Here is a 25,272-nt window from a genome sequence, read left to right as displayed (position 1 = left end):
AATAGAGTACCTTCCAAATCAGTTTCACAAACGCCCTATGAGATATGGCATGGAAGAAAGCCAAGTCTTAATCACATTAAGATTTGGGGTTGTGAAGCATATGTCAAGAAGCTTGAAGCTACTAAGCTTGAAGCGAGATCAGAAAGGTGCTATTTTGTGGGATATCCTAGAGAAACTATGGGATATGAGTTCTACCATCCTGACGACCAGAAAGTCTTTGTCGCCAGAACTGCTAAGTTTCTAGAGGACGAATTTGTTCTCAAAGAAACTATAAGTAAAACGATGGAAATTAATGAGATTAATGATGAACCACAAACAAGCACTCGACATGTTGACAACCCTGTTCCTGAACCCCTAGCTCCACGTAGATCTGAACGGGTCACTAAGCCACCTAGGAGGTATGGCTTAGACAATGACTTTGCGGAATTGCACCTTCTAGGTGACAATGACACAAAGGAGGACCCTAGAGACTACAATGAAGCAATGTCCGACATTGATTCAAAGAGATGGCATGAGGCCATGAAATCCGAGATGGATTCCATGTATCAAAATCAGGTCTGGACTCTTGTAGACCCTCCAGAAGGTATAGTACCTGTTGGAAATAAATGGGTATTCAAGAGGAAGATAGGCGTTGATGGGAACGTGGAGACTTATAAGGCTAGACTAGTAGCCAAGGGTTACAGGCAACGAGAAGGGATTGACTATGAAGAAACTTTCTCTCCTGTAGCCATGATTAAGTCCATTCGGATTTTGCTTGCTATAGCTGCTTACCATGATTATGAAATCTGGCAAATGGACGTGAAGACAGCCTTTCTAAACGGCTACCTAGAGGAAGAGCTTTATATGGCTCAACCCGAAGGTTTCGTGTCCAAGTCTGAAAAAACTAAGGTATGCAAACTTCAGAGGTCCACTTATGGACTTAAGCAAGCCTCCAGGAGCTGGAACATTCGTTTTGATACTGAAATCAAATCGTTTGGTTTTACTCAAAACGAAGACGACAATTGTGTTTATCAAAAGGTCGTTGGGGAAGCAGTTGTATTCCTAGTGTTATATGTAGATGACATATTACTATTCGGGAATGACACTGCAGTACTTTCTTCTGTAAAAGTGTGGTTGTCCAAAACCTTCCACATGAAAGATTTAGGAGATGCATCTTATGTACTTGGGATAAAGCTCTATCGTGATAGATCCAGAAAATTAATTGGATTATCCCAATCTATGTACATTGATAAGGTGCTAAGTAGGTTCTAGATGGAACAATCTAAGAAAGGTTTTCTTCCTGTGAGACATGGAATTCACCTTTCTAAGTCCATGGGACCTAAGACTCCTGAAGAGATACGGCAAATGAATACTATTCCTTATGCTTCCGCCATAGGAAGTCTCATGTATGCCATGATATGCACAAGGCCTGATATCGCATATGCTGTGAGCATTACTAGTCGATATCAATCTAACCCAGGATCAGAACACTGGGCAGCTGTCAAGACGGTCCTTAAGTACTTAAGAAGAACTAAGGACATGTTCCTCGTTTATGGAGGAGCGACAGAGTTGCGAGTGGAAGGCTATACAGACGCAGATTTCCAATCTGACGTCGATGATAGAAGTTCCAACTCCGGATATGTATTCACTCTGAATGGTGGGGCTGTCAGCTGGAAAAGCAAGAAACAAAGTGTAATTGCTGATTCCACGACAGAGGCTGAATATGTCGCTGCAGCTGAAGCCGGCAAAGAAGCGTTCTGGATGCAGAAGTTCATCACTGAACTTGGAGTGGTTCCAACCATTACGTCACCAGTAACTTTGTACTGTGATAATAATGGGGCGATAGCTCAAGCCAAGGAACCCAGGGCACATCAAAAGAACAAGCATTTTGATAGGCGCTTTAATATCATTAGAAGATATGCTGCCGAGGGGAAAGTCAACATCCTCAAAGTTGCTTCAGTCGATAACGTAGCAGATCCACTAACGAAGCCAATGTCTCAAATCCAACTTGACCGCCATATGGAAAAGATGGGTATTAGATACATGGGAGGATGGCTTTGAGTGCAAGTGGGAGATTGTTGGAAGTATGCCCACAAAGCCACTCATTTGATGTAATAGCTTTTTGGAATACTTATTGTGTTAAACTTTTATATGTTTAATAAAGGGCAAAGCTTATTGTTAATCACTATTTATAGTATCTTGTGTTTAAGCAATAAGGGAATCCAAGGAATGTATTTGATCTAAGAGACAAGTGATTTAAGTTAGTTAAATTAACGAGACCTTTCTCTTATGTTCATTCCTAAAACGTTCCTAGCCATAGGATTGCCAATTGGGCATTGACAATCCGCTAAGGTTAGTATGTGTTATGTCGACTCAAGCGTGAGTATGAACTAGTCTCAAGTCATTTGGTGTTGGACACTAAGGCAAACACATAGGTGCTCGAAAGAGTAATCGAGTACACTGAACAACGATCAAACAAGAGTTCGAACATACATGTCATGTGAGAACTCAATAGTTGCAATATGCAAAGTAGTCCTTTGACCTGAGGCATCATTGATGTCTAATGGTTAGGTCCTTGATCTTTGATTATGTCAACGGCATTCCATTGGAGTGTCCACGGCATTGTTGGGGTCAAGCTATCTAGTCATGTAGGCATATGAATGCACAACAAGGGATCTCTAACCTTCCATGATGGAAGGAGAATACTCTAAGATATGATTCGAGAGTCTTTGGCCAAAGCATATGAATATGACTAAGGAAGATGTTCCAAATCTTATTCAATTGAATCATATAGAGAAGTATCACATTGGATAGTAGACATGAAACAAACTATCACTTAAACAATGTGATTAAGAGTATTGTATTAGAGAAGGACCGTATTGCATTGTAGTTGTAACTGGATAGGTTCTCCAACCACTTCTACTTAGCTTGGGTAACCATGACATGCGGCTAGGCGTCACCCATGGTTTGTGGAAGCCCTAAAGATTAGCAAACACTAATTTTAAGGGAGAATTGAAATGTGGTTTCAATTCACAATCGATCGTTAAGAGTAACATCGCCCACTACCTCGCTAATTGGAACCTAATGGATCGTACACCGAGTAAAGATATAAGTGAAGAAATTATATGAAATGGATAAGCAATTAAATGGTTTAATTGAAGAATGGTCAAGATTAATTAAATAGTTAATTAATTATACGAAACGTTCGTATTGGGCGTTTAAGTTAGTTTTGGGCTTCGGAGCACAAAAACGTTTTGGTCCACAAGGCCCATTATGTTTAAGTTGTATGACAACTAAAACAAAATGGGCAATTAAGCCCAATAACAACTAATGGCCGGCCATAAGCTTCAAGGGTAGTGAACTTGGCTTAATTGCAAGTTTGCCACTCCATTGTGAGGTGGTATAAAGACATCTTTATAGCCATTTCATCCTTAGGGTTTCTAATTGAATTTGGGTGAAACAAACTCTCTCATTTTCTTTGAGAACAAATTACCTTAGGTGAGGAACATCTAGCAATCTTTCTTCCCTAAGTCATCCATTTCATCTTCACACAACATCTTTGGTGTGGAGACTTAGAGACACCAAACTTTTGGTGTTTTGGAGAACAAATCCTCAAATCCTCAAAGAAGAAAAGGAGCACTAAAAGGGAGAAAATCACAAGGAAGATCCAAGGAGTAAGGAGGTGACTTGAAGGCCCTCCACTTGGGTGAATCCCTTGTGCAATCAAGGATGAGCTTCAAGGGTAAAGAATCTCTAAATTCTTATTCTCTTTAATTTTGTTAAAGAGTCTTATGGTTCACCATATACTAGGCTTTGAAAGTCATGGGTTTTATGAATTGTTTTTGAATGCATGCCTACTTTAAAGTGTTATTAGTTTGCATATGTATTCAAATGTTCTTACATGTTCTTAGCTAGGACAAAATTTTTCCTTCAGTTCTCACTTTTCATCCTTGGAAAACCCTAATGAGGATGGAGCAAAGATACCCCTTTTATGCTTTCAACTTTTGTTTGCATATTGGACCAAAAGGTCATTCCTCTCTCTATTGCCAGCTTTCCCAAGCCTTTGGGCTGTTTTGGGCTTCTTGAATTTTGGTTGTTAAGTTGTCATACAATTTAAGCTAATGGGCTTGACGATTTGAAGCCCATTTGGGCTTTAAGGCCCAACACTAACTCAAGGTTTACAACAAACTTATTCGTTTGATTAATTAACATATTAATTAATCTTTGCCATATACAATGAAACCATTTAATTGTCCTTACTTATCTCCATTATATCGTTCAATCATTACCTTACACGGTGTGCGATCCATTAGGTTCCTTTTAGCGAGGCAGTGGGCGATTAGAACTCTTCAAATCAATTGTGAATTGAAACTTATTTTCAATTCTCCCTTTAGCAATTATACACCTTCAGGGCTTCCACAAACCATGAGTGACACTTAGCAGTTTGTCATGGCTACCTAAGCTAATCAGAAGAGGTTGGAGAACCTATTCAGTTTGGGATTACAATGCAATAAGGTCTTTCTCTAATATAATACTCTTGACCACATTATTTGGTTTGATAGTTTATTCATGTCTACTATCCAATGTGATTCTCTTACTTATATGATTACCTTGAATGTGATTTGGAACGACTTCCTAAATCTCATTCATACTCTGGCCAGAGATTCTTAGTCATATTATAGAGTATTCTCCCTCAAACAGTTTGAAGGTTAGAGATCCCTTGTTCCGCATTCATTTGCCTCTATGGCTAAATGGCTTAACCCCAACTATGTTGTGGACACGCTCTAATGGAGTGACTTTAACATAATCAAAGATCAAGGACCTAATCACAAGACAACTATGATGCCTCAGGTCAAAGGACTATTTTGCATTATCCCAACCATGAGTTTTCATGTGACATGAGTATGAGAACTCCTTATTGATCGCGTTTCGTGGACTCATTCGCTATTGAGCACCTACATGCTTGTCTTGGTGTCAGTAACACCAATGATTCGAGCCCAGTCACTCTCCCTAAAATAAGACATAGCACGTACTGATCTTAATGAACTGTCAATGCCTAATTGGCAATCCTATAATCAGGAACGTTTAGGATATGTATACGAAAGAGAATGGTCTCATGAATCTAACTTATTTAGATCACATTTTCATAATTACATATTCCTTGGACTTATCGTTTAAGCATATAACATTTATATAAGACGGCTTAAAACAATAATCTTTGCCCTATATATTAAACTAGATTAGTTTAACATGTGAAATGTCTGTAAAGTATCATCATATGTTTGGTTTTAGGGCACATTTCCAACAGTGCACCAAACTTGGATCCAAGGTGAGCGTGTGGTGTGGGAGGTGAACATCACGTGAAGGACTGTGCCCTGGCCACTAGCGGGAGCATTAAGCACCGAGATGCAGGATAATGAGCTCTAAATGCATCTATGTATAACCACAATCAATGCATCCACTATCATCAATATATACTCACCTGAAGCTTACATGGGCATCCACAGCATCAAGCAACAATATGCATATCTATCCTAATGCATACTCTAAAGCATAATGCAATTGACATGGCATTTAAAATCGTGACTCCATTTAAAACAAATTTCTGGCAAAACGCAAAGCATATATACGTATATATAGAAAACCAAAAACCTACTCACTGGTATGTAGCTGGATCGTAACCCCCGAGTCTCGCTTGACTGCGCTCGTCCTCCAGAAACGTCTCACCTATATGTGAAACCACTATTTTAATGTTAATTTTAAGTACATAACCAAAACCGTGTAATAACTTCTCATACGTTGCTCAATTGGGGTCTTTGAATGTACCATCGTCGCCTACTCAACACCACGAGCATCCCCACATTTTTAGAATAATTTTTCGACGTCTCACACGCCCTCACGCACCAGCCACCCGCAAGCACGTGTCTAGCACACTGACGGAATCTTTAACGCTGTTAGGGAATATTCTGTTAAATAGTAGCATATAATGTTAACTTTACCTAACACCATTAGTATATTCTACCAAAGTTGACGGAATATTCCCCTTCCTTCTTCGGTGGTTCGCCGAATTTCGGCGCCGATCGCCGTTGCGTCGCTAGAAACTGTAAAAATCTTTAAACCTTAATATCTTCCTCGTTTTTCAACCAAATTTCACAAACTTTATATCAATTTGAAGCCCTGAACGAGTAGAACATGTTCTTACCTTTTAGAGGTCCTAAAACCGATGAGAGGTTGTCGAAAAATTCCTCAAAATTCCTGCTAAACCTGGAAACCCACAGTCGAGCTTATTTCGACTTTCAAACTTAAACAAAATTAGTCTAAAACACTAAAGGAGTTGTATTAATACATTTCCAAGTCTTAAAAACAAGTAAAGCCTCAACAATCACATCTTGGAAACAGGGTACTAAGCAAGAGCTTCTAAGTTCTCGGGTCCCCGTGAACTGTTCTTCATTCCAAAAGTGTCGCCAAACTCGTGGAGTCACAAGGAATATGATGGTGACCTCCAATCACTCGATCTGTGGGTGATTGATGGTGTTTGAGGGCTGAAGGAATTAGATCGTACGAACAGAAGGAATTTTCGAGAGAGAGAGAGAGAGAGAAAGAACAAGGTTGCATGTGTGTGTGTGTGTGGTTTACGGGGTTGGTCACCTAAAACAACCTCAAGCCCTAATTGGGCTACCAAACCCAAGATCCATACAATTGAATCAAACTAAAAGAACTAACCCAATCTCCTTTATTTCAACATAACATTTTCTCTACATACCCGACTCAACCCTAACTTGTGTCCACGCTCTTATAACATTGAATACAACTTAGTCATGTCAATGAAAAGATAATTGAGGACTATATACATACATCCATGTTACAAGGCCTATGAGGGCAAAATAGTCATTTCCACGCACTTAAGGATAAAATATATTTTAATTCGGGACGGGTCGTCACAACATACTCCCCTTAAGAAAATTTCATCCCCGAAATTTCATACACTAACATAACAAACCATTAATATCCATAAAACAATCGTGGATACATATCTCGCATATGATCCTCCGTTTCCCAAGTAGCCTCCTCCACTGAGTGGTTCCTCCACAAAATTTTCACCATGCGCATAGTTTTGTTCCTCAGAACCTTATCCTTCCAATCCAAAATCATCATTGGTTCCTCATCATATGTCAAGTCTGGATTAATTTCTAGTGGCTGAGGAGGTTTCAAGTGTGATGGATCAGAGACATAATGACGAAGCATAGAGACATGAAAAACATCATACACCTGTGATAATTCTGAAGGTAACTCAAGTCTGTAGGCGACTTCACCGACTCGCTCGGTGACCTGGTACGGTCCAATGTAGCAAGGACTTCACTTACCTTTCTTACCGAACCGCACAACGCCTTTCCACGGAGATAGCTTTAAAAATACTCAATCTCCAACTTTATACACTCTATCAGTGGCGTGTTTATCAGCAAGGCTCTTCTGTCAATCCTGGGCCACTTTCAGGTTAGCTTTAATTATCTGAATATTCTGGGTAGTCTCATCAATAAGTACTTTCGAATTTAAGCTCTATACAAGTATTTGAATCCTACGTTAGTATATATTTATTTATTTTTCATGTTATCTTATTACGTATATATTTTTGACCTTATGTTATTACATAATTGTATATATTTTTGACTTTATAGTTTTTATATAAGTACTATTCTATGCTATATTATTGAGAAAGAAAGAAGGTATGAGCTTGGAGGCATAAAGAGGAATCATTGCAATCCGATCGTGACGGAATGACATTCTCTTTTATATAGCCGCTCTAACATGATTTGTTCCTTGTGTCTATATATATATATGTATGTATATATGTATGTGTGTATATATATGTATGTATGTGTGTGTATATATATGTATGTATGTATGTATGTATTTTCTCTCTATTTTCAAGTATTTTACTTATATCAAGTTATTTCAAATTTCGAAGGCAAAATTTTCTTAAAATGATGTAGATTGTAACAATCCGTTTTTAAAATTTAGGTGTGGGACCCACCACTGTGTTGTGTTTGTAACACAATCCGTTTTTAAAATTTAGGTGTGGGACCCACCACTGTGTTGTGTTTGTAACCCGGCCTACAGTTTTTCTTAATGATGTAGATTGTAACAATCCGTTTTTAAAATTTAGGTGTGGAACCCACCACTGTCTTGTGTTTGTAACCCGGCCTACGGTTTTTCTTGGTACCCACGACATTCCTCTCTTTCCCGATAACCCACTCTCTCGCCTCTCTTACTACAACTCCCTCAATATCTGAAACCTTTTATCCTCTCTCCTCTGCACCAAATGCCAGACACCACCACCATGATACCATCCTAAACCTCCGTTTAAATCGTACCTCTAAACCCTCAAATTAAGCTTATACGCGGCCTGGGAAATCGAATGGTGGTGCTACATGTCCAGTTTGATGACGGAATGGAGCGGAACAAGGAGCTTCATAGTTCGCGCCGAATTCAGGGAGGAGCTCAGCCTTCCAGTCTCTGTTTTGGCTCGATATTTCCCCTATAATGTCTCAGGTATCATCCTCAAGCCCTGCATGTTCGAATTGACTTGGAATCCAAGGTCTAAAACCCCTGTAATTTTCTGTTCTTTAACTTTAGCATCTGGCAATCCTCTCCGGCAGAACTCCGACGAGTTCTAGATCAAACCCGTCCCAAATTATGGAATTTCTCATCTGAGGCAATGTCTTCTAGCATCTCAGATTAAATCTAGGTTCAAAATCTGGGTCTCTGACCCGGCTTCCGGTGTGGAGCTCCGGCGAGGAACCCGTCAAACTTGGGGTCCCATGAGCTCGAATTGGTCCCGTTCGAAACTCAGGCAGCTTAACCCATGCTCTGCATGTTAATTTCAAGTTAAATTCGAAGGACTGGAGCTAATGCATGCTCTGTATTTTCTACCTGGAAACCAACGAAGCATCACCGGTGCCATTGCATCTAATCAGAGACCAATTCATACCTAATCGATGACTGGGTAAATCTCTGAACCTCTGTGCAAAGTTTTAAGCCTCTGCATGTATTGGTGCTATTTTTCCCAGAAAACCAGCAAGGAAATCCAACGAAGTCTTGTCGCATCGAAGTGAATTTGACTCGATTTCATCTGTTATGATGCCCTAAGGAAATTATCTGAAATTCTAGTGAAATTCTTGTGTAAACCCATGTGAAACCGAGGTGTTTCACCTCTGTTTATTCTCTGCAATCAGTTCCAGAAACCAGCGAATCCACACCAGTGCAACTCTGGTGAAATCTGAGACAAATCTACCCTCTTTCATCTTTAATTTGTGACTGGGTAAGTCCTAAACCCTTATTTGGTGTTATGAGCGAATTTGGGATGGAAATCCATGTAGGAAATGAGCTCATTTTAATTTCTGTGTATTTCTGGATAATTGACGATTTTCCGGCGAGCTCCAGCGACGGCGAACAGTGTCATTGTTAACCTTAACAGTGACAGGCAGTGACTTCCGTTAAATTTAACGAAGTCTTCAACGGAAAAGGTGTATATTCCGTTACTCATATTAGGTGTTAGAATTTGTACATTGTTATTTTATAGGTGCGATATTAGGGTTACAAACTTGGATGGTGGCACCTATTATGGATCTTGGTTGCATTATCCGTGAGTTGACCCTTCTTAAATTACATGTTTCTCCAAAATACTAGGCTTGCATGCATTGCTTATTTCTTGATTTATTTAAATTGCTTTTACAAAATACTTATGATTTATGGAATTTACATTTTACTAAAGGTTATGAATTATTGGATTTTCATTTATGAAATTCTATGGATTACGAATATGATTTATATTAAGGATTTGCGAATATAATGGTTTATGAATTAAGGCTTTGAGCTTTTGAGCTCCGATGTTTTGGTATGATTTTTTAGTTATGTTTTCAGTGCTTATGTAGTGGGTTATCATATAGCACATACAAACAACACGGGTATGTAGATGTCTATGGCCATAAGACACAGTTGAGGATACTTATGATATACCTCCAGCTTCACTAGCGAAACCAGTGTCAAACAGCTTCACTAGCCACGTCTAGTGTCGGTGTGTTATGCTATATATAGATATATTTCTTCTCTAGCGTAACCCAGAGTCGTACAGCTTCACTTTTGGGTGATGAGGCCTACCATGTTTCTTCACTGGCGTAACCCAGAGTCGTACAGCTTCACCTTTGGGTGATGAGGCCTACCATGTTTCTTCACTGGTGTAACCCAGTGTCGTACAGCTTCACCTTCGGGTGATGGACAGGTTATGCCTTCGGGCGACTATGATACCCCTAATTGATTTTATAATTGATTTGAGTTATGAGATTTTTTGGGTTTTTCCTTCAGCCTTATCAATACCACATTTGGAGATGATCTTGTTGCTATGAATATTTTCGGCATGCTAGAGTTTCAAAAAAACCTATACATAGTATTATATATGTGTTTTCAAAATAGGGGGTTAGTATGTTAAGAAAGAAAATGGTTTTCATATTATTAGTATTAGTATAAATTATGGTCCACTCATCCTTTGTTTTTGCGCACCTTCCGGAGTTAGAAGCGAGGCATATGATTTCGGCGTCAGGGCATTTCCGCCTAGGTATCCTCGAGCCTTCTTAGTGTAGATCTCATTCCTTTGTTCGGATCTTTGCTGTTTTTCTTGGCTAGTTGTTTGCTCTGAACACGATCAACATTAGTATTTTTCTTTATATTGACATATTTTTATTTGTGTGCATGTTTAAAATGGTTTCGTCACCCTCGAGTGTCGGCCAACATGTGCCCATTCTGGTATTTAAGGATATCAAGGTCGGGGAGTGTCAGATGCGTAAAGACGAACACTTGTCGTAAAACATTTCTTTCGTGACTAACTGCGATGATTGCTCCCCGATCGAGATGTACAAGATTCGAAACTTGTAATAAAGGAGCTATCGCTAAACCACTTCCTTCGAATAATGGATACCATTTCAAATCATCAACTGAAACTGGCCCCACAATCATCGGACTCGGAGCCTACAGTTCTACCTTCACCGATTCCTTACTAAAATACTACACATTCGTCAAGACCACTTGGAATTCTTCCTGGTAAATCCAGTAAGCTTGCAAACAGATTATGTTCCTAATGTTCTTGTTAAAATCGATATGAAACTAAGCCCACATTTCAACTGAGTCGATTCATCATGAATTCCTCACGGATTAAGTGGGAACCCATGTCGAGAAGGTTAAAAGAACACTCAAGAATTTGAGGGTCGAAACAACTCCATTAAATCTAGAGTGCAAGATATCTGGATTGAATATACAACTTTGCTGCTTGAATACGTATAAATACTTAACTTGATTACGTGATAGTAATTGAAATGGTCGAACGATAACTTAACTTGGACGATAGTCAATTGAAAGCTAAAGGACATAAAGTTAGACTTTTGCCTGAACCAAAATTTACTGAACTTCACTACAGCTGTATCTTCAGGAATATTAAATCGCCAACGATGAAGATTCATTTGATAGGATGCTAATTGGGTGATTCAAGGACTGATGATCTTGACTGAAAACTTCAACGTCTGGGTGGTTCTCCTGAACAGTCTGTTTACTTCAGATATGATACGAAGAATAGAAAAGTAACCCAAGATTGAGTAAAACATCTTTTTGTACTAGGAGGTGAATCTAGAATTATGAACAAAGTCGATGCATACCAAAACGTTAAAAAGTCTGACAATTTAGAAAATAAAAAAAATTATACTAAAGGACTAAATAGTTCCTTTGCCATCTTAGGCCGAGGTAGAAAGATCGAACTTGAAAATTAGCTAACAAGGTTTCTTGCTGGTCAAAAAGTAACGTCACAAAAGTATTCGAGAGTTCCGCATAAAGTGGAAATAGAACTTGTTGAAGAGCATTCGATACCTATGTTTTTCTAATGTGGTTGTCAATAACTACAATTGCACAATCGGGGCGGTATGCGATGGTGCAATCGTAGACTAAGTGTCTACAATTGCACATTCGGTACCTATGTATTTTCCTTTTCAATGCTACTGTCTGAGATTTAGTTCCTTTCGAGTAAAGATAACTGAGAAGTTTGCGAGGTTGATAAAGATCTGACGTGTTTCTCCGCAAAAAGGTGTCATTAAGTTTTCAAGTAAGAACGATAACCATAGACTCTAGGTCGTAGATAGGATGATTCACATCATGTGGTCCCAACCGTTGAAGGTAAAAGCGTTCACTTGATCATGTTGCGTTAGTGCACAACTACCCATTTGATAAAACATCACTGTAGGATTTGAAATTGATTGACGTCATCGAAAAGCGTAGGAATAGTGGTCGGGTGAGACACCACTTCAATTGTCGGAAATTTTGTTCACATTAAATATCTTAACAAATCTGACTTTTTCCTAACCTAAGAAAATGGAATTAGGGGTATGGTCAAAGAGTCATTGACAATTGTCGATATAATCGACAAGACCAATGATATTTTATAATTTATGACACTCAAGAGGACTCTCGATTTCCAACCTTCACAACCTGGAATTTGGTAGGAATATCTTCTGCTACACACACGTCTCCCAAGAAAGGTATGAAATCTAAGCAAGATCGACATTTGAAGAATTTGGCATAAAGCTAGCTGTTGATATTTATTGAACTGGCCTTATGGTTGGAGTAAGCAAAAAGGTTATCGATAAAACAATCACGAGTCCATCGAAAAATGCATGGAATACTTGGTCCGTTAGATTCAAGCATCGTCGAAGCATTCCTTTCATCTTTGGTTGGTGCGCTTTGGGGTAGTGCGAGAGCACGATCGAGGCGTGAATCGAACTATTTCGGCATATTCCCGCATGAGGGGCAAAATGGTATTTTGGCATATTCAGAACTTCGCACTTGCTTACCGAGACATCAATGCTCCAGACCGTAATATCGGTGGCTTAATTGTTGGGTTTGCTAAGCAAGTGGGCAAGTCAGCTCATCTACAACAGTAGTTACTAATTAGTTATCGTTTTGGACTTGACTCATGATGTACACACTCATTCTCGGAGTACATGACAGTTCGAATGTAGGGGCGTAACTCATTTTTATTTTTGGTTTTAATTTTCAAGGAGAATATTTTAAATTACATTATTTTAGTTATATATATTTTTGACGTCATAATATTTGGGTGGTTATCCCCACTTTCAGTTTTAAATTTAGTACAGGTATTCTAATTCTATGCTACACACACACACACACACACACACACACACATATATATATATATATATATATATATATCTATTTTCGACATTATCTTAGTACGTATATATTTTTTTGACTTAATGTTATTACATAATTATATATATTTTTGACTTTATAGTTTTTATATAAGTATTATACTATACTATATTACTGAGGAAGAAAGAAGGTGTGAATTTGGAGGCATGAAAGAGGAATCATTGCAATCCGATCGTAACGAAATGACATTCTCTTTTATGCAGCTACTCTAACTCGATTTCTTCCTTGTATATATATACACATATTTTCTTCCTATTTTCGAGTATTTTACTTATAGCAAGTTATTCTAAATTTCAGGGGCGAAATTTTCTTAAGGAAGGTAGATTGTAACAAACCATTTTAAAAATAGAAGCAAATTACGATTATACCCTTGTGTTGGGTTTTGTAAATCCGGCCCAAACCTGGCCCATTGTTTTCTCTTTCTCCCATGACATTCCTCTTTCTCTGTTGATCACTCACTTTCTCTGAACTCTCCTTTTTCTAAGCTCCGAGAAAGAACCCCCACCATTCCTCTCGATGCTAACCAAATCAACCCTAAAAAATTTGAACCTCGAACCCTTGCGACATGGGGAATCCGCCTGCAGCGTATGTATCATCGGTGCACCACTATGTGCTCTGCCATTAACGCGCAGAGCTTGAGCTCTCTCAAACTCCATCTCAGGTATGAATTATTTCCCCCTATTGGTTGTGTGGGTTTTAATCTATCTGTGATGAGGTTTATGTCAAAAATCTCGAGGGTTAATCTTGTTTGGAATTTGTGCATGCATGTCATCCCGGTGATGAATTCTGGCGAATGTCGTTGAGTTCGAAGTTAGGTGGTGGCTGTCTTCTTGGGGTTTAGCTCGATTTAGACTTTTAATGTATTGTTGGGCTAACCTAAGCTTGCATTCATGGGTTTAACTCTCTGCATGCACTCATTCTCTTGGTCTCAATTTTCGACGGTGAACCTCGTACTTTTCTGGCGAGTTTGAAGGTGTTGGCACTTGAACTTCTTTGAACACTATCCCAGGTAACTAGATACCTATTTGGATGTGACTTTAGGGTAGAGATAACTATGTATTGACATGCATACACTCTGCTTTCCATTTCTAGATTCTGGCAAAGGTCCCCGAGGAAAATTTGTCGAACCCAAGGTGGATTCGACCCTCATTTCTCCTAAATCTACTCTAAGTAAGTCCCCAAACCTTGCAGTGATGTTTTTCTACGAGATTTAACATGAAATTTGTAAATTTTGGGATTGAAATCACCCTCTTCAAACTCTCGATGTAATGTTGTAGATTTCGGTGAGAATCCAATGACTAGCAAGCTAAATCGGGTTGACCCGATCCGTAACCCAAAACCAGGGCCAAAACCTGATTTGAAATTTGACCCAATCCATCAACCCGAGCCTTTGCCCAATAACCCTAACCCAATAAACGGCCCAACCCGACAACCTAAGCCCAGATCTGACTCGTTGACTGTTGATTGTTGACCCGACCTGTTGACTTGTCAACGTTGACTTTTGGGTTGACTTTTCGGGTTTCGGCTGGGACCCCTCCTAGACTAATTTTGACATCCTAATTCCAAATACGCACTCTGTTTTCACAAATTCAATCGTATTAGTAGAGTTTTATTAAAAGGGTCTCTATTTGTGTATAGGTGAGTCAGTGGAAGGTGACACCATCTTCCCTCGTTCGAGCGGCGCCTCGATGGCGAACATTGTGAGTGGACCCTTCTTAAATTAAATATTTTTCGAAATTATTAGGCTTGCATGCATTGCATATTTCAGGATCTATTTAAATTGCTTTTACGAAATAATTATGATTTATTCGAATTTATGTTTTTGCTAAAGATTATGAATCATTGGATTTATACATACGAAATTCTGTGGATTTACAAATTTTGAATTTGTGGTTTCACATGACTATTTATTATGGTTTTAGTGATGATTTGGAGCTAGAAGGTTTTTCTGATTTTATGACATGATGCTTTGAACATTTGAGATCCGAGGTTTGATATGAGTTTTGAGATATGCTTTTGAGATGTTTTTTTATGCTTATCTAGTGGGTTATAATACAACACATACACACAACATGGGTATATTGTCTCTGGCCATAGAACACAGTTAAGGATATTTATGTTATACCCCCAGCTTCACTGGCGAAGTAAGTGTTGGACAGCTTTACTAGCCACAGCTAGTGTTGGTGTGAGATGTATATGTATATGTTTCTTCTCTGGCATAACCCAGAGTCGTACATGTGACGATAATTGTGGTGATGGAATTGCATCACATATAATCAAATGTGACAAATTTTCATATTTATCTGATGAATGTCAGTTGCCACAAAGCCCTGTTTTCTTGTAGTGTTATACACTTAAATGATAAGTCTAAGGAATATGTAATTAGGAGAATGTGATCTAAAGAAGTCAGATTCATGAGACCATTCTTTTTCGTACACATATCCTAAACATTCCTGATCATAGAATTGCTAATTGGGTGCTGACAATCCGTTATTAGTACATGCTATGTCTTCTATATGGGAGGGTGATTGATCTCGAGTCATTGGTGTGATTAACATCAAGACAAATGTGTAGGTGCTCAGTAGAGAATGAGTCCATTGAATGCGATCAACAAAGAGTTCTCATACTCATGTCACATGAGAACTCATGGTTGGGATAATGCAAAGTAGTCATTTGTCTTGAGGCATCATAGTTGTCTTGAGGTTACGTCCTTGATCTTTGACTGTGCCAAAGGCACTCCATCAGATGGTGTCCACGACATAGTTGGGGTTAAGCTACTTAGCCATGGAGGTAGGTGACTTAGTAACAAGGGATCTCTAACCTTCAAACCATTGAGGGAGATACTCTATGATATGATTAAGAATCTCTGGCCAAAGTATGAATGAGATTTAGGAAGTCGTTCAAAATCATATTCAAGGTAATCATATAGACTAGAGAATCACATTGGATAATAAACATGAATTAACTATCAAACTAAACAATATCATCAAGAGTATTGTATTCGAGAATCACATTGAATTTCATGGTTGAGTATTGGTTCATCACAACTTAGTCTTCCAAAAATTTTCCTTCAAAAGGCATTGACGCTGTCGTCATGTCCTCAACTGTGAAAGAGGATGGGCAACTGTTAAAAAAATAAATACATAGCCGCACGGTCAAATGTGTAGGTGCTCAATAGGCATGTTGGATCCAAAGACAAAAGTCCGGAGAGATCCAAGTACGCAGTAGGGTGGTGGGTGAAGGGGAGCAGAAGACTGAGGTGGAGGCGAGATTGGTTTTTTATATTTTTTTTTTATAATGTTGTTCTTGTTCCGAGCAACTTTTATTAATTCTTTTTATTATATTTATTTTTATAAATATTTTATTTTATAAAGAAATTAATAATAAAGGCAAATTTGTTTTTTAAAAAATATTTTAAGATGATGTTGATCTTAAAGGAGTTGTGTGGAAGCAAATTGGGAACTCATAGGTTGTTAGTGTAATTTTCAAATGTGAAGGATTTTTTTGAAAACATAATATACCTCAAGCGGTTGCAGTGTAATTAATTCATGGATAAAATCAAAATTAAACAAATTTAAAAATGAAAATAAGATTGATAAAAATAAGGATTTAACTTTGTTGCTGAAAGAATCAACAACCCCTCTTTCTGAAGGCCTATCATGGTGCAACACGTATTCAAATTGTGAGTAAAAAAATCACAACTTACATACATGTTGAGCCGTGATTGGCTGTCAGGAGGGTTGCTGAAGAATCAGCAGCCAGGTCTTGATCTAAAAATAGAACCTATTCAACAGCCGTAGCGAACAGAAGCAGCAGCTTCCTTTCGTTGTCTTCCTGTACAAAGCCCCCACCACTCGCTAAACCGAAAGAAAAACCACTAAACCTGATAACCAGTCCCATCTCTATCTCTCTAGAAACCCAGAAATGGGTAAGCAGAAAACCCTTCGAGGCCTCGTTCTAGCTCTCTCTCTCCTCCTCCTGATCACCACCGCCTCCTCCGCCGCCGACGACTCCGACGTCATGTCAAAACTCGCAGAAGGCCTCAGCCCCGCACCCAAAGACTGGTCCAAAAGCACCGGCTACTGCGATTGGGACGGCGTCAAATGCGACTCTTCAAACAGAATCACCTCCATCAACTTAGCCTCCAAAGCTCTCTCCGGTTCTCTCCCTTCAAATCTGAACTCTCTCTCTCAGCTCACCACTCTCTCTCTCCAGAGCAACTCTCTCTCCGGCGCCTTTCCTTCTTTGGCCAACCTCTCCTTCCTCCAAGAAATCTACCTCGATACCAACAACTTCACCTCCATTCCCGCCGGCTGCTTCAAAGGCCTCTCGAGCTTGCAGATTTTGAGCATGAGCCAGAACATCAATCTCGACTCGTGGGTTTTCCCCTCGGAGCTCACTGAAGCTTCCAGCTTGGTCACTTTGGCTGCTGGCAATGCAAATTTATATGGGCCGTTGCCTGATGTGTTTGATTCGTTTCCGAACTTGCAAAATGTAAGGCTTTCGTACAATAACTTTACTGGGTTTTTGCCCAAAACGTTTTCTGGATCTGGTATTCAGAACCTCTGGCTTAACAATCAGCTATTTGGGTTGTCTGGCACTATTGAGGTCTTAGCAAACATGACCCAGTTGTCCCAGGTATGGCTCCATAAGAACCAATTCACTGGTCCGATCCCCGACCTCTCAAAGTGCGAAACTTTGTTCGATCTTCAGATCCGGGATAACCAGTTTACTGGCATTGTGCCTTCCACGTTGATGTCCATATCCAGTTTGAAGAACGTCTCTCTGGACAACAACAAACTACAGGGTCCAATGCCGGTTTTTGGGTCCAATGTGGAAAAGTCCACAGTTGATGGTAATAGCTTTTGTCAAACGACTCCAGGGCGTTGTGATCCGCTGGTCACCACGCTGCTTGAGGTTGCAGGGGCTTTTGGGTACCCGGTTTTGCTTGCTGACTCTTGGGAAGGGAACAAGCCTTGCAGTGGATGGAGCTTCATTGTTTGTGATCCACAGGGAAAGGTCTTCACAGTGAATTTTGAGAACAAGCATTTCAATGGGACCATTTCCCCTGCTTTTGCCAATCTGACATCGTTGAAAAATTTGGTGTTGAGTCGTAACAATTTGGTTGGGTCGATACCAGATAGCTTGCTAAGCTTGGCTCAACTTCAGCTTCTTGATGTTTCCAACAACAATCTAAGTGGGGCAATTCCAAAATTTCCATCTACGGTGAAGTTAATTACAAATGGTAATGTGTTGATTGGGACTACTCCGAGCACTGGAGGGGAAGGAGGTACTCCGTCGGGTTCTGGTTCTAATGGAACTACTCCTAGTGGGAGTCCAGCTCTGGTATCGAATGGTTCTTCAGTATCGCCTGGTATGATTGCTGGTATAGTTATTGCTGTTATAATTTTCATTGTGGTGGTATTGTTTGTGTCCTTCAAATGCTATACTAGTAAAAAGCATAGGAAATTTGGAAGGGTGGGTAATCCATCAAATGGGACAGAAATTGCTAAGAGTGATGTTATGAGTAGCGCAAATGGGTACAATGGAGTTACAAGTGAACTGCAAAGCCAGAGCAGTGGTGACCTTCACGTTTTTGAGGGTGGAAATGTTGCAATTTCGATCCAAGTTCTTAGACAAGTGACAAAAAATTTTAGCGAGGACAACATATTAGGCAGAGGAGGATTTGGAGTTGTTTATAAAGGCGAATTGCATGATGGGACTAAAGTTGCCGTCAAACGGATGGAATCTGTGGCAGTAGGAACAAAGGGATTGAACGAGTTCCAGGCAGAAATCGCGGTCCTTACTAAGGTCAGGCATAGGCATCTGGTTGCGCTTTTGGGATCCTGTATAAATGGCAACGAGAGACTTTTGGTCTATGAGTACATGCCACAAGGGACTTTAACACAACATTTATTTGAATGGCGCGAGACTGGAGTGCCTCCACTAACTTGGAAGCAGAGAGTAACAATAGCATTGGATGTGGCACGAGGAGTGGAATATTTGCATAGCTTGGCTCAACAAAGTTTTATTCACAGAGATTTAAAGCCCTCAAACATACTATTGGGGGATGACATGAGGGCCAAGGTTGCTGACTTTGGTTTGGTTAAAAATGCCCCCGACGGGAAGTATTCTGTTGAGACAAGGCTGGCCGGGACATTCGGGTATCTCGCACCAGAATATGCAGGTAAGAGAAACCTTCTAATTTTTAGATTTTCATCTATGAATTGAAGGAATCGTGCATTTGCCTAAGCTTCAATCATTCCAGACTTCCAGCATTAAGCTAACTTGTATATGTATGCGCACCTGCAAAATTAATATTGCCACTCAATTGCATCAAACATGTCATCTAATTCTTTGGGAGGAGAAAATAGTATTTGTCTCCACTGCGTGTTTTGTTTTAACTAGATTTTAGAACCTCAAACGAGGAAGAAAAAGACACAATATAATACCCTTCAGTAATTTGTTGAACTGGACTTTTGAATTCACTGGGAACTGATGATACTATTAAAGAGTTTCGTCAATTTGTTGTCACTTTGAAATTGTGAATTTACGTTTTTCTCTATGATTTAATTGTAGTTATGTCGTTATGCTACAACATTGATATGATTTGTGTTCCTATAATCAGCTACTGGCAGAGTCACTACAAAAGTAGATGTTTATGCATTCGGAGTGGTTTTGATGGAGTTGATGAGTGGTAGAAAAGCTCTAGATGATACAATGCCGGATGAACGGTCTCATTTGGTCTCATGGTTCCGCAGAGTCCTTGTCAACAAAGAAAACATTCCAAAGGCTATTGACCAAACTCTTGACCCCGATGAGGAGACAATGGAGAGCATATACAAAGTTGCTGAGCTGGCAGGACACTGCACTGCTCGTGAGCCATACCAGAGACCGGACATGGGACATGCTGTCAACATCCTGGGTCCTCTTGTTGAGCACTGGAAACCGACCACCCATGAAAAAGAAGAAAACTCTGGCATCGACCTGCACATGAGCCTTCCGCAAGCGTTACAAAGATGGCAAGCCAATGAAGGTACTTCTAGGATGTTTGACGATATGTCCTTCTCTCAAACTCAATCAAGCATCCCTTCAAAACCTTCTGGATTTGCTGACTCGTTCGATTCAATGGATTGTCGATGATAAAAAATGAAATAGAGACCATAACATTTTGGAAACTAGAAAAAGAGACGCAAAAGGGTTGGGACGTGGAAGATATGATCAAGTAAAGCAGCAGGTATCACAAGTCTATTGTATTTATTGGTTTTTTTTTTTTTTTTTTTTTTTTCGTTCTTTCCACGATCTTTGTCAGTAGACCTCAAGAACCTCTAAAAATTTTCTGTTATTGATTCTTGGATTGCTAGCAGATTGATTGAGATGCTACTGATCATGAGCAAGAAAAAAATGAAAAAAATGAAAGAAATGACAGAAATTTTGTTGTATGATATTTTTATTACACTCATTAGTGAATTATTTAATGATATTCCCTTTCCCATTTTGCTTTCTTCTTTTGACTATTCATTCATTCATTATCTTTGACATGTCTGTTTAGATGATGCCCCAAGCTGTATAACAACATGGCTGCTTAGGATTCTGGTTATTATGCTTTGCAAGATTTAATCATAAAAAATGAAAAAGAAAAAGAAACAAAGATTGAGGTTGATATGATTGGATGTAAAGCTGGAAGAGATAGAGTGACAATTGCACATGGGAAGAGAGCATGTTAGAAGGAAACATGTTAGGTTGGTTGTAAGGGTGGACCTTTTGTTTGAAGATGATTTTTGTAGTGCTGCACATGTTGTTGGACCTTACATACAGAGACACATAATGAATTTGGATCCTCTTCAGACCCTAGTGTCCGGAACCAAAGAATTAGAAAATCGGAGCCCTTGGCTTGTCTGAAGTGGGCCAGCACAATGAGTTACCGAGGACCATTAGATTCAATTTAAATGGTCCGAATCGCCTGGAACTTAAGTTCTAAACTGTGAGATCTGAATTATATATATGGTTAAAGAAAGAGGAGACGGAGATGATTGTTAATAATTTGGAGGCGTAAGAAAGAGAGAGACGGAGATGATTGATTGTTTATGTGGAATGATAGTGACAAGGATCTTATACATGGTTAAATGTCAAGGCCACAATAGGTAATGTTACGTATGTGGAATAAAATAGTCGAATTTGTATTTATCGTCTGAGGGCGAAAAGCGAAAACAAATCGGCGAATTTGACATGTCTGCTGAAGTTGCCATTTGGAAGCTCCATCAATGCAAAGCCTCCAAAAGAACCAACCAAAGCGATGAATCTAATTCGAAAACTCTCAAAGGCATGTTTACATACCGGTAACTGGAATTAATTTATGGAATTATGCAAAGCCTCCAAAAGAACCAACCAAAGCGATGAATCTAATTCGAAAACTCTCAAAGGCATGTTTACATACCGGTAACTGGAATTAATTTATGGAATTAGATCTCGATTACAGGATACACTTTTGTTTACGTAATTTTGGGGAATCAAAATATGTGGGGTCCACACCAATTTGGGAATCCCATTCCTTATTTTGGAGGAATTGGACTCCCTACATGAGGGAGTTATTTTAATTCCTGAACACCTGAAAATCCGGAATGGATTTTTTTTTTTACCAATTATGCCCTCACTTGTTTTTTATTATCCCAACATTGCCCTTCATTTGATACTCAACTAGCGTTGCTCATTCTCCATCTCTGTTTACACCACGCCCTCCGCCGCGAAGGGCCGCATCACATACCTAGCCTAATCTCTATTCGTTTCACTGAATCGCTGGGCTCTTACCTGAATCCGACCGTTGCACTCTTAATCGAGGATCGGGATTGAGACGGCAAAGAGACCGCTCTGTGCTGGACCATGAATGACCTAGCTATGGGGCAGTGGCTATGCAAGTGTAAAAGGGTGGAAGATAGAGACCGGGCAATGAAAGGTAGGAATGGGTGGAATGCAGTGCAATTGGACCTTCAGGATGAAAGGGAGGCGTGGGAAAGATGGACATGTGGGAGATGGATGGAAATAACCATCTTTTAATAAATAAATAAAACCTATTTATATATTTTTATATAGATAAATTTTATTATATAAATTTAATTAAGAAATTTAATTTAATTAATTAGTATGAAAATAATTTATTTATATAAGGGCAATTTACTAATCAACCCTACTTCGATTCTAGACAGTTTTAGTAAACAACTTCACCAGGAATCTGATTCTGATTCCATCTCATTTCAATCTCTCCTCAATCCAATTTATCCTCAATTCAATTTTTCTCAATCTGATCACGGATTAGTAAGCGTACCCTCAAAAGGGTGGGTATTGGGGTTTAAGTGTAATTTGGTAACAAAATGTCGCGTTTAGTGTTTTTCAAAAAAGTTTAAATTTAAAATGTTTTTGTTGGGTGCAAATAAAAATTAGTGTGAACTTATTAGATGAATGGTGATGTGTAAATATAAAGGGCTATACCATGCATACTCTCTTTGACTTTCCACATATATTTCTGTTGACCCTAAAAATTACAAAGCCTACGTGGCGCGCATGCAGAATAACTAATGAGCTAACTACGTCATTTGGTCGAATGTGGGGCGTGCCAACTCGTCGACCGAGGAGTAAAATTTGTTGATGTTGCGTTGAGCGCGTTGCTGACTTCTTGATCTTGCGACTGCGGCCGAGGAAGGAACACGTCTCGGCCTTCGGATTCTCGAGCCTGAAGACAAGGTTGCTAGTTCTACGAAGTTCACAAATCGTCGGCGCCGGATTCGGGCATAGTGATTATATTTGTAAGAGTATAAGCACATCGAATTGACACTAGACTATATGGACACAAATACTCAAATGAGATGTATGTATTAACAGTAAATGTGGTTCGGCCATCAGAATGCCGAACTTTGAAACTCACTGGTGAATATCCAATCATAAAATCACTCGGCGTTCAATGCGCTGAATGTTGTAACTTGTAACACCTTACTTTGCCGAGAAGGCTAAGAAAGATGACCTCTGCCAACAAGGATTTGAAAACCTTTCTCAACCGAGACTTGGATAGGTAACTAGTCGGCCTTGACGTAATGCTGTTTATCCAAACTAAAGGTGCTCATTGGTCGACTGATTTTACGGCAACAGTGTTGTTTATCCAAACTAAAGATGTTCGCTGGTTGCCTTCATAGTGCTGTTTATCCAAACTGAAGATGTGTCGGCGGAAAAAGAAAATAAGAAATCTCAAGATGTTTGAGAGGTTTGTGCAAGGCAATTGTGTGTTGAATTGGAAAGACTTGAATTGTGCACTCCGTTCTCTATTTATAGCAGCAAGAATAAATCCTTCTTACGATCAAGTTAAAACCATAATCGGACTAGGACTCCTTACCTCAATCCATCTTATCTCGGCCAGTCCTCCTTCCATTAGGATTTTGAACTCAACCCCTTATCAGGCCTTATTCATTTCCTGCATTAGGACTCAACTTCTTCATCCATCCATTTCGCAATAGGGCTCACCCACTTTCTATTCATCTAGAATATTCCTTTTCCTAATAGGACTTGGCCAACCTTGGTTAGGTGGACCATGAACCAGACGGTTCATAGAAATCCTCGAGCAGAGCTTCAGGGCCGAGAACAATTCTATACTTGGCCCAACCCAGTAATTTTAGGTCCAAACATTGCCCCCTAGCTTTTAAGGTCATCGACCATCAATCCTTGATCAAGTCTCGGCCTTGAAGAAGCGAAATCGTCCTTTGTCATTAAATTTAACCATCTCGATAATCACCACCATGTGCATTTATGAAACATGATCGCGCAATCTCAGTTCTTCCCAATGTCCTGCCACATGTCAATTCTCTGGTAAACCTAGAAGCCCTTAATCATGACCTTCAAAAATGTGCGGCAACCAAAACGTCTCCTCCGCATTAAATCCGCCGTAACACGCAATCGTGCGTCTTTGAACCACGAAAACCTCGATCTTTTCACGTGGATTCTCATGATTAACAACTTCTCGGTCAATTCTACCCCAAATTCTGAAAATCAAACGCTTGACCTTCTTCTCAAAAATAAATACCTGAAACCTTCCCATTCGTACATTACGCTTACAAAACCCCAAAATCTTCTTGCCATTCTGCTTTCAAAATCACAGAAAACCCGAAGACTCCCATCCAAGAAAACCCCCTTCAAACCCAAAAAAATCCTCGAGTCTTCATCGATGACATCCTTCATCTCAAAGCTCTCTGACGAATACAATAAATGCAAGGATTTCATTGACCGGAATGCCATCAAAACACTACGCTTCGAGAGTGATTTAAGCGCCACTCATCAAATCCTGGGGCCACTTTTCAAGGACGCAGTGCCATCGCCCATCACCAACTTCCTCAAAGATCACTGCCTGACACCCTTATTGCAAGGGTATGATTGGTCGAAGTGGTGCTTGGTGAAGCCCCATGGAGCTTGGCCCTCGACCAATGCGACCTGGGCAGCCTGGGTCGAACGGATGGAAAAATTCTTCGACAAAGAATGGGAGGCTCTTGGTATTTATGACGCCATAAAACTCTTGACCATGAAGATTGCCATGGATAAAGAAATCCTTATGGCATCTCTGAGTTTCTGGTGCTTGGCCACAAACACCATGATCTTCACTTCGGCCCCACCATCCTTGATATCTCAGCTATTCGTGGGACTTCTCCTTTTGGCATCCCAATAGATGCCGCCCTTTTTGGGTGCCTGTCGAATCTCGACCTTCAAGCATTATTCGACGAACGGGCCATCGAGACGCTTAGCCAAGAAGGTTAGGAGCTTTCAAATGAAGAAGTTCAAAAGTTACACAAGAACTTTTTCAATTACAACACCCTCATCCTCCATTTCACTGGCCGAGGGGAGGCGAGTCTATGGAAGGGCGAGCACGAAGCCTTCATATTTTACTAGTATAACAAGTTTATCTATTGTACGAGGTCAAATAAGTGCTTGGTCGAAAATATGCCGGTGGCTCAAGCCCTGGCTAGTGGTCACTCCCTGGGGCTCAGTCCAGCT

The 25,272-nt window shown here is 39.7% G+C and overlaps 1 protein-coding gene and 1 pseudogene across 1 annotated transcript; both read left to right on the top strand.

Annotated features, from left to right (window-relative positions):
• The first annotated feature begins 1,236 nt into the window (after positions 1 to 1,236).
• On the top strand, positions 1,237 to 2,040 carry LOC148691575 (secreted RxLR effector protein 161 pseudogene; annotated as a pseudogene).
• A 14,892-nt stretch (positions 2,041 to 16,932) lies between these two features.
• LOC137737659 (receptor-like kinase TMK4) lies at positions 16,933 to 20,740 on the top strand. The gene is made up of 2 exons (XM_068477202.2): positions 16,933 to 19,432; positions 19,874 to 20,740. The coding sequence occupies exons 1-2, from the start codon at positions 17,170 to 17,172 to the stop codon at positions 20,386 to 20,388; spliced, it is 2,778 nt and encodes a 925-aa protein (XP_068333303.2). The 5' UTR covers positions 16,933 to 17,169; the 3' UTR covers positions 20,389 to 20,740.
• The last annotated feature ends 4,532 nt before the right edge of the window (positions 20,741 to 25,272 follow it).

Source organism: Pyrus communis, chromosome 13, assembly GCF_041283825.1.
Source record: "Pyrus communis isolate YQ-2024b chromosome 13, ASM4128382v1, whole genome shotgun sequence".
In the NCBI taxonomy this organism is placed as follows: domain Eukaryota; kingdom Viridiplantae; phylum Streptophyta; class Magnoliopsida; order Rosales; family Rosaceae; genus Pyrus; species Pyrus communis.
Note: the sequence above shows the minus strand (reverse complement) of the source record. Positions and strands in the feature narration are given on the sequence as shown.

Excerpts from the sequence above, each read along its gene's own strand:
- LOC137737659 (XM_068477202.2), top strand. The coding sequence starts at position 17,170 with ATGGGTAAGCAGAAAACCCTTCGAGGCCTCGTTCTAGCTCTCTCTCTC. Across the intron at positions 19,433-19,873 it reads TCTCGCACCAGAATATGCAG|CTACTGGCAGAGTCACTACA; the intron begins GTAAGAGAAACC and ends TCCTATAATCAG.